This window comes from Colossoma macropomum, unplaced genomic scaffold, assembly GCF_904425465.1.
Source record: "Colossoma macropomum unplaced genomic scaffold, Colossoma_macropomum, whole genome shotgun sequence".
NCBI classification, from domain to species: Eukaryota; Metazoa; Chordata; class Actinopteri; order Characiformes; family Serrasalmidae; genus Colossoma; species Colossoma macropomum.
Genome location: NW_023494798.1, coordinates 25,873,706 through 25,884,754, shown reverse-complemented (window position 1 = coordinate 25,884,754; position 11,049 = coordinate 25,873,706). Strand labels below are relative to the sequence as shown.

The following is an 11,049-nucleotide window of genomic DNA, read 5'->3' as shown; positions in this document are numbered from 1 at the left end:
ACAAATGTTCACGGCAATAGATGACACAAGCTAAAGAACTCAGAGAAGTGCAAGAGAATACTTATTTATACAGCACCTTTCATACACAGCAGGCATTCAAAGTGCTTCACAATTTAGAAAAAACAAATAAAATTCAAATAAAAAAATGAAACAAATGTAGGGGCATATAAATCAAAAAAACATGACTAAAACAAGAGATTTAAAAGAGAAGATATTAAACATAAATTAAAAATCAAATTAAGTTAGGATAATAAAGTGCTATAAAAATTATAACTTGCTATGCTGAAATAATTACTTATAATATCAAAATAAAGAGTTGTTTTAAGAAAAAATGATTTAGTATCTCAGAGTGACTTATTTTCTCGAAATATTGACATAGCAGGCTACATCAAAACAATGAATTAAAATGTAAAAAGTGACTTATTTTCTCAACATTTTGATTCTCCAATCTAGTGATTTACTCTGTGATAATAATAACTAAATGATTACATTGCAAGAAAGTAAGTAATTATTTTGAGAAAAGTAAGTCATTATTTTAAGATACCGAGTTATTTTGACCAGTACAACAGTATATAGCATTATTTTTAGATACTAAAATTTTGACATACCGCTGCCAAAAACAGATTCTCTATCTGGCAAGAATGGCTTGCATAATATAAACTTACACTCCAAGTGTGTGTGTGTGTGTGTGTGTGTGTGTGTGTGTGTGAGAGAGAGAGAGAGAGAGAGAGAGAGAGAGAGAGAGAGAGAGAGAGAGAGAGAGAGAGAGAAAGAAAGAAGAGAGAGAGAGAGAGAGCGAGAGAGAGAGAGAGAGAGAGAGAGAGAGAGAGAGAGAGAGCGAGAGAGAGCGAGCGAGAGAGAGTGAAATAAGCCATAGTTTATTTATTCATTTATTTGTTAATCATTATTTTGGGGGATCTGTTTCCTCCTTTGACTTTAAAGGATTATGTGGTGGAAATTGAGGGCATCTGCTGCTCATCCAGAGAGAACAGTCTACCACTAGGTGGCTCACATGCTTCATCTTCATGAGATAACAGATACTGTTTGGAACACCACTGATATTTAACCCATTTACTCATAATAATGATGTGACCTAGTTAATTTCTTTTGTCTGAACTTTTTCAGCAGCCATGATGTTGTCCTCGGAAGAAGAGTATATTGATGGTTTCTGTTTGAGGACAATCACTGTCACATGGTGTTGATGTTCAAACTTCAGTAACAGAACAAATGCACACGAATCTTCAGCTTTAACAACACATACAATAGCTTCCGCCAGCTCACCTGCAAAAAGCATGATGTAGATGGACAATGATGTGCATGAGCTTCTCAGTACTTGTTGCACAAATCTCATTAATTAATGAACTCATGCAATACTCAATGGACCACTGCCACCTACTGACCATTACCTGAACCTGCTGGAGAAAATACAGTAACAACTCTCCATAAAAGGAGAGCATATAATTATAACTAACATTTTTTGTGGTGAAACCACGTCTTTCTTATATTAATAAAAATCATATGACACAGAGAGCTTCACATACACAGGAAAGACTTGTCACTTTAATAAAATAACGACTCAAAAACTAAACAATTTAATGATTAAATACAGAAAAAACATCATCACAAAATGTTCTCAAGTTCCTATGGTTCCTATAGAACCACAGTGGAACCTCTTAGTACATCCAGAATCTACCAGAATATGAAACTGAAGTTCATTATGTACTGCTTTTTTTTTGAGATCTTTTGGTCAAAAATAAAACAACATTTATTTTAGAAGTGTGAGAAGTCCATGCTGCAACCAATAGAATGGAGTGATAATAAGCCCAAAAAAGAAATATAGTAAACAAATGTAAAAGCCTCGAATCAACCTGCGTGTAAACATACTATTAATTCCTCATAAACACACCTGAATATAAATAAGAAGCATCATCATTCTGAAGATATGCTATACGCAAAAGTACAAATTCATCAAAAGCACTGCCCTTACTTACTCCCACAAGATGGATCAAGTATACCAGAAAGTATACAGAAGCAAGTATTAAGTGAGTTTTACAGTAATTTAATTGTAGTCTTAGTGGTGTCATATTAATTGTAGTCAGTTTTATCAGTTGATGATAAAAAACAGTTAGATGTTTGTTGATATATGATCAGAGGAAGAGGAAATAGTAATCATATCAGTAACACATTCTTTTACAGTCCCACAACTTCTAGGTATTGACCTCTTAAATGGCCAGGGCCCACGAGCAGATCTAGAGTTTTATTACACACTTCTATAATCTAAAAATAGCTCAGCAAGTTTGCACTGAAGTCCCTGTAGTTACTGAATAATAAGCCTTTGAGTGGAAAAAGCCTGAGATTTTTAAGGGGTGAATCAGCTTAGTGTGATGAACAAACTACAAAGTACTAGGTAATTATTCTGGTTACCGTGGTGAGTCCCAAAGCAATTTAACTAAATTACAATGAAGAGCCAAACAGGTTCTAGATATTAACTGAGTAAGAATGTGGAACAATATCTAAAGTGCTGTGTAACTATTTTAAATGTGTAATTAGTTAAAATATAGCAAGTAATCAGACAGTCTAAATAAATTACATTGAAATTCCTAACTTGCTCAAGCTATTAAGCAAATAAGTACTAATACTAAAATATATCATAATGGAATATTATTCAGAGTAACAATGTGGTAAACTCAGTAAATAACACCTGTAGAGGGTGTCAACTTATTTTCACTCACCAAAACATGTCATTTGACTGGACCTTCAAACTTTTGCATACAGCTGTGTAAACCGGTTTATTATCCAGAATCAGAACTGAATCTGGGCTGTAAATGAATTCTTACTGTGTTTTACAGGGTCCTAGCATTAATTAGAGATTTTTATGATTTAGTTTTCTTCTTAATCATGTCAAATTTAGTATGGGTATTTTTGTATTTACTACCTTGTCACTCCAAATAATTATCCTATTATGAAGCATTTTCTTTTATTGCTTACATGTGAGAAATTGTAATTAGTAATTGGTACCACCTTTTACTAATTACTCACATAGTTTCAAACCCCATTATTCAGCATGAAAAACTGAAACACTAACCACCTTGCCATCAGTAACTGTCAGCTAACTACTATAAGGTCTCACACTGGTATTTGTTTTGTTGTTGTAAAATCACCACATTGTGCAATGTAACACCAGATTATCAGTGTCCAGCGCTGTGTTGATGCATGCATCTGTGACAGGTTGTAATTACAGATGGGAAATCTCCATAGGCACCACTGGTACTGCACCAGAAGGGGGCGCTCAAGAACGATGGAGTTTGTGGAACTGGACCAGACCCACAAGCTCTTTTCTGAAATGGATCTTGAAGAATGGCTGAATAAAGCACAGTTATAATATGATCTTACCAAGAGGGCACCTGTACAGCCTGAGGGCAAAAAGACAGGGGCTCAGCCCCTTCCAGGGGCTGTCTGGTTGTATCCAGGTGTAGCATAATCTACAGGAGAAGTGTGGCTTATGACAGGAACATGCTGGAGGGTGTTGTTGATTGGTGCTGGTTATCTTTAAACAATGCAACTGCATTAAGTATCAGAAGTAATTGTATGTCTGCTCTCCTCAACACAGAATGTTGTGTTTTTTGCCTTGCGATGTCACAATGGTTTGATACGCTGATACACCCCTAGTATATAGAATATATTTTATGTAACAAAAATGATAAATTGAACTGGTCTCAATTTCATAAAAAAAATAACCTCTAGAAATGAGAGAGCAGCCAAGGAGAAGCATTTTTATTCTGATTTTCAGTGTAGGTTATACATTTAAAAAAGTATTAGAAATGTCATTTTTTAAAGCTTTTTTGTTCCATTGCTTAATAGGCTACAGGTTAAAGTGTATAATAATAAATAAAAAATAAATAAATAAGAATACTCTTCTTTAAAACCTCAACAATGAGGCTATCCTGTTGCTTGAAATCACACATCAAATGATCAGTCTAATAATGCTTGTGTGTGCATAAACATGCAGTTATATCAATTTAAATAAACATTTTTATATTTATTTATTTATATAAAAATCATTTCATTTCAATGCTAAAATATCCTCCTCATTCATCTTATTTCCTCAATCTCCATTTCTATAAACATAGAAAATATAAAGCATTCAATTAAGCAGTGCTTCAGTTGTGTTGTGTCTAATGAAGAAGGCCATTCACTGAAACAGTACGGTAGCATGAGGCACATTGACGGATTTAGGGTGAAGACAAAGAAATCTCAACAGCATTAATATTGGCATTGTGTATCTGGATATTAACTAATGATATCTTCATTTTCAGAAATGAGCACTTTTCCTTCTCTTCTGGTCCAACACCCAGCTGTAAGGGTTCATGTCTAAACGTAGCATGTTGAGAATCCACGGGTCTTTCTGAGCCCCTTCTACAAACTCTTCCAGTGTTATGCGGCCTAGGAGAGATGTACAATGGGTTACAAGTAGTAAGAATGAGTGTGAATAATGCTTTTAACATGATAGACATTACCAAACATCAAAGCTGATACTTAACCCACTGCACTAATTCTGAACTTTTAATTGGATGACTATACTTACAGTAATACCTAATGGAGATTATCCCAAAAGGGAATAGGGCCAGTTGATCAGCCTCTGTTGTCCCTAGCTAATGCAAGGGGGTGGGGAAAAGATTCTATTCCAATAGCTTTCTTTTTTAATATTAGGTTCTGTTCAATACAGCTGTCTTTGTTTGCACTATTACAGACCTATAGCTACTATTAAATGGTCAGCACATGCCGGAAGATTCAAGCTTCCATTTCACACTAATGTAACTAAAGAATAACTCTGTCAGTTTGCATTGTTTCCACTTAATTACTAAATAATAAACCTTAGAATGCAATAAGTTGGGAATTTAAGGGTTAAGCCCAGCTTCTGGATCACTGAATCAAAAAGGGCAACCTCACTCACCATCACCATTTGCATCTACAACTCGGAAGATTCGCTCACAAACTTCATCTAAAGAGGTGTCCAGCTCTCTCCTGTCCACTTTCTTTATACGATATATACTCTGGAAAGAGGGGTAAAAGGCAAGATGTTAAAAAACCACTACCATTTGAGAATTACAGGCTTACAAATAAGTAATAAAGCACTGTTATATAATGTGTCTACAGGTTGAAATTAGTTGACTGGCCTTCAATCTAAATTACAAGGGCTATTCATATATTATGCATCTTTGGCATCTGTTACTGTGCATACTGTGGCATCAATGCGATCAGTTTTTACATTTCTATAAAGCATTTAATGTTGGTCTGTTAGCCCTGGGATATGAGCAGTCGGTGGAGAATTGTGCAAGTCAAATGAGAGAACTAGAAGAACTAGCTTTAATTCTTGCACTAGGACATTATCAAGGACAGACTAGTGATGCAAACACCCAAAAGCAGAAAAAAGGACTCACTTCAATAATCGCTCTGAGTTCAGCCCTGTCCACAAAGCCATTGCCATCCTTATCATATACCTTGAATGACCATCTCAGCTTGTGCTCTAAATCTCCCCTGAACACCAAGTTCAAAGCTGCCACAAACTCCAAGAAATCAATGGTATTGTCCTGCAAATAAACAAAAAACACATCTTCAGCAATTACAAAAGTAGCTAACAAAACACTGCAAACACGACTAACTGCATTACATCTATGTCTTGTGCTGCAGAAGTATCTCTTTCTCTCATCTGCTCATTAATTTGAATGAATTTACAGCTTCTTAATTATTTCTGTTTAAAGACTAAAGCATGGACAGTCTGCTTACTGTGATCCTCAGGCTGTGCTACAGTGAACATGTTACAAATTAAAGCATTCACATATTTTCTTCTCTGAAAGGGAGAAACGCCCAAAGCTGTTTTATTTCTCACCCCGTTCTTGTCAAAGGCACGGAACATGCTCTCAGCGTACTCCGATGCTTCTCCTGTGGGGTCAACTCCGAAAAATCGCTTAAATTCATGCAAAAACAAGAGTCCGCTGGGACACTCCGTCACAAACTTTTTGTACATTTCCTGAAGAGCAGCCACGTCTACCTCCACCTCTGCGCTCTGCTCAGTCTGCTGTGCTTGGCCCATGCTTGTGCCTGGGAGCTGTCCGTGGTGCTGAAATCCTCTCCAAACGCTGCAGCGCTCCTCTCGCTGGACCATTAATAGAGCTAATGGAGATTAGTCCTGAAAGTCTTCACACTGGGCAAATGAAACTACAGGGGGAGGAGGAAGAGTCCAGGTGGACGTAACAGGATAAGTTGAGGTTTCTCACATCTAATAGTTGCAGGATGTTTTATTCCAGTGACACATTCATGACACTGTAAAGTAACAGATAGACAACAGACAGAGCAAGTAAAGCATCAACATTTGCACAGACATGTCTTTATTCCACTCTAAATGAAAAATACTCTGTTTTGTAAGCTGGTCACCGACATAATTTATTACAAAGCGCACAATTCTGCCAAAATAAGATCATGTCAGTTCACATATAAGGACAGAGACCTGTGCTCTACAAATAGCTGACCATAATTGGATAGGGAAACCCACATCCACTGGCTGTGAATCTTGTTAGATTGCTGATTCTTTCATCCTCACTCAGCAGAGCACAGGACTATAAATCTGTTAACCTGTCACCTGTTCAAAGGGTACAGTCAAAACTTGAGGTAAATTAAGGTTCAGTGTTCATGTGAACAGCTTAGTTACTCTGCAGTTCACACATGACTCAGCTCAGCCTGGAGATGCAGGATTAGAAAGCAATTCAGTTCAGAGGGGTTTGCTCACTCTTTCAATCTTCTTAAGCAAGTTCCAACTTACAAATGCAGTTGATTAGCAAAGCATTTTAGTGTTTTATACAGAATCCTGTGCTGAATTCTGGGAAAATGTGTATAGTACAGGCAGAATATACTGTATCAGACTGTAACTTACTGTATGGCTGTTATAACAATATTGTAATGGTATCATAATCATACATCAAAGCATACAGTACTACAAGCTTTACTTTAAAGCTAGTCACCAAAAGTAGACCTACTTATCAGAAGAAACAGCACTGTCATCTCCTCTGGCCATTTTTTTCAGTTTTTAGTGGACAGAGATGCATCAATGTACAGCAGGAAAAAAATGGAAAATTTTCCAGAATACCCTGGAAAAGTAGTGCTTCGATTTACTTGATACAATTGTATGCATTTCACATTAACACATCAACAAAATTACTGTCCTTCATTTACTTTTGGCAAAAGCTGTGTTGACATATTTTAGCAATGCGGACACATGAATCAAGTAAATTAAAAACAACACTTTTTTCAGAAATATTCAACTTGTAGTAAAGTATCTTTTATCTATTTAGCACTGTTACATTAATGTTATATAATACAATAATTGCAATATTATATTAGCACCAAGCTACTATAATAAGTTACTTGCATGTCTTACAAGCTTCAGCTGTACTATGTGTGTGTGTGTGTGTGTTGGGGCAACGTCCTTTTAATGGAAGTTAATGTAAATTTTATTCCAAGCAATTTTGGAGCATTTCTATTGGTCCATTCATCATGAAAAAATACTTGTTTTTTTTTGTTTTTTTTCAGCAATGATGTATTACATTTTTTCTGTGATATTAGAAAAAGATTTAGTAAATGCTTCAATGTCAAGCTTATCTCTGAAAAAGACTGGAGGAGCATGCTAGTCTGTTAGCTTTTAGAAAAATTCTGTTTGTTGTTGAATAACAGAAATTAAATACATATATTTATTCTTAAATAACATAATTTATAACTGTTTAAAATAACTGTTTAAAATATTTAAGCCTCAGTCAGTTTATAAGATTATTTCAGAAAGTACCCAAGAACTCAAGAACTTACATATTTGTAAAGTCTTAGATACAATTAACTAGATAGAAAGTTCAATGACCAAGTCAACCATTAGGACCACTCCTCATGTGAAAACTTATTTTCAGCATGCTCCGCAGAGGGAATTGAGATGCTTGCTAAGTTTAATCACTAATAGGATTGGCAAAGGGCTTGATTTGGATTAAGAAATAGAGCTAACACAAATGAGACAGACAGATGAGATGATGCAGCCTCTAGATACTATCACTAACCAAAACGCAATGGTGAATTATTGTATGTATATATGTTTTGTTGTCACATACACTGACCATCCACTTCTAATACAATTTATGCAGTAGGGCTATGCCTATGCTTCATACCAGAAATTTCAAAACTTGGCCAAAAATGAGGAAAAAAAACCCCATCAAAGTTCTGCTAGCATCCCAATTGCATTCTGTTTGTATGTTAGTGCTAAGCTAACAGAAATTAACTTTAATTGTTTTTTTTTGGCTGCTCTAGATTAAAAATAGATATTTGGACTAAGACTGCAAAAGACATTCAGTGTTTTATTTGAATTTCAGACATATTAACATATTTTCCACTTTGTATATTGTGGTTTTACAGCCATCAAGAGTAGCAGCTGCTGTTTTCCATTTCTAATGACTGACTGAAACCTGGTCAGACTGCCATTCATATTTGCAGTCAGTGCTGTATCTAGGACTTTCAGAAGACCTAGAGAGACCTGAAATTAGTCCCAGCCCATTGTAAATCAAAACCTCATCAACTGATTACACTATCACTTCCGACTTTTTGGTAATCCAATAAGTAAGTCCTTCTGTCCAGCTTCTGAAGCCTTAACCAGTGGCAGAGTTTGCTTGGCTGTGTCTGCTTAGAGATCACAGAAAAAAATCCTGAATGGGTAATTTTCTGTTGGGCATTTTAAGAGTTTCACCCTTTAACTTAACAGTGAAATAAGAGTGTTACTACATCACTTGCAGAGTTTAAATACAAGCTTGATTCTATTGAATGAAGAAGAACTAAATACTACAGACATGTTTTAGTTTGCAGAAATCATTAGGTCTTCTCTGAAGGTCTAAAAGGCCTTGAGGGTTCTCCTCTGTGTTCTCGTAGCTTTTAGCATTGAATGACAGTGTGGTCTTTTACACATAAACAAAATAAATGTTTTTGCTTTTAGTCTCAACTGTATCCTGAAATAGATGCTACCTGATCAAATAAACTACTAATGGATACCACATCCTTACCTCAATGTGCCATATATACCAACTGACTTGGGATACCAGTGTCACCACTGAGCCTGTGCTTAACCAAAGCTGTTGTCTTTCTAACTGATTGGTGATTGGTCCATACTTACGGGCTTGGTCTAGAAATATACCTACACAGAGATTAGTAGATGCCCTGGAGCTATTTATAGTTCAGCCAGAAGCTAAAGGTCTCAGTTCAGGTTAGATAAGACGATTTATTGCCCCCAGATAACAACCCTTGGTCTCATATACCAATACAGTAGAGTACCACCTCAATAAATGTGAATAGTCAGACTAGTAAGAGAGAATAACATCTGATTTTTCAGGTCGAAAGAAAGAAAGAAAGAAAGAAAGAAAGAAAAAAAAGAGTACTTAGTAATATTGTATTTCATTTTGTTCAAAATACTATACAAAAGTCAGAGACCACCCTTTCACTTCTTTAATTTTAAACCAGAATGCCCATTAAGTACAGGTTATTCATTTTTCAGCACCAGAAAAAAAACAGAATATATTCATTTTACCATAAAATATAACAGAAGTTCAGCAACCTAATGTAATATAAAACTGTTAAGTATTTAATGTACTTCATCTTTATTACAGCTTCCATTTGTTTCAGGACACTTGCTTTCAGTTTTTAAAGAAATGGATATTTTTCCACACACAACTTCAGTCTTAAAAGTTGGTTGCTTTTTATTATTTTTCACACTGCATATAGTCCAACAACAATTTCAGACTTATCAGTCCATGAAACCTTATTCCACATCAGAGATGTTCACTTTCAGTGTTCTTCTTTCTTCTTTTTTTGTCTATTTTCTTTCTTTCTTATTTCCTGATAGCTACACATGTCTTTAGACCTACAGCATTGTAGTTTTAGTTGTCTTCTTACAATGGAAGGAAATACATGGATTTTTGCAGATCTGAAACAAGAGTGGAGCTTGATTTTTTCTCAAAGATGAAAGCTTTAAGTACAATTTATCTGATTATGACAGTTTTGCTGGTCAATCAAGGCTTGCAAGATTGTATGTATAGATGGATGTATTTTTAATCAGTTTTTGACCTCTAGTTTTGGAAACTACTTTTTTTTATAGATTTTCCTTTGACTTTCCCCTTCAATATGTACGCCAATCGTGTCTGATATTCTCAGAAACATCCCCTTTTAGCCATTTTAGATGCAGATAAGAAAGAAAACTGAAGGCAGCTGAGGTGAGGTCTTTGAAGAGGGTCACAATGTCAGACACTGTGTTTGGAAGTACAAAAGTAAAAAGTGTACAAATTAGATATTGATAGATTTGATATTATACTGGAGGCTATTACAGTGGAGGCTTTGGTGTAATTTTCTGTTAAATGGATGCTTCCTGCTTTTTTCTGATGCTGAGAATCGAGTAACGTTTGATTGATCATTTTGACTGGAAAATAAATAAATGAAGGGTGGCATCCATTTTCTACACTGTGCTATATATTTAGTAAAGCATCTTCATGAGCTTGAGAAAAAGTGGGCAGAGCTGCTGAGTGCTCTGGCAATTGGGCTGAGAGCTGAAATCTCATACGCGAAATACAGTATGCCATCTAATGGGGGCAGTATTACTCCAAGTTACTCTGTGTTCTCTTTCTGACTGCATTGTAATTGTCAGTCCTCTATCATATTTTTCTTGAACACGTCGCAAAAGTGTTATGATTAATTTACAAACATGGTTCAAACCTAAAAAGAAATGTTATTGAAAGAATTTCATGCGCATGCTACAAAGCCAGTGTGCACCATAAAGGTCAAGGCTGGTCATTTCACTTCCTCTTCCCTTTATAAAGGAATAGTTCAGCGATGTCAATGTTGCCAACAATCAGTGGAACGCAGTAGTCTCCAATTAGCATGACAACACATGAATAACGCTCATCAGTGACAATTCACTTCCATTCATTAATAGTAACATTAGCAATACTGAGTGAACCATTCCTTTAACATCCATAA

The 11,049-nt window shown here is 35.6% G+C and overlaps 1 protein-coding gene across 1 annotated transcript; it reads right to left on the bottom strand.

The window, feature by feature from the left end:
• Positions 1 to 4,312: 4,312 nt before the first annotated feature.
• On the bottom strand, positions 4,313 to 6,094 carry LOC118818025 (guanylyl cyclase-activating protein 2-like). The gene is made up of 4 exons (XM_036585125.1): positions 5,891 to 6,094; positions 5,442 to 5,591; positions 4,955 to 5,054; positions 4,313 to 4,443 (listed from the first exon to the last, which is right to left on the bottom strand). Exons 1-4 carry the CDS (start codon positions 6,092 to 6,094, stop codon positions 4,313 to 4,315), a joined length of 585 nt encoding a protein of 194 aa, XP_036441018.1.
• Between the last annotated feature and the right edge of the window lie 4,955 nt (positions 6,095 to 11,049).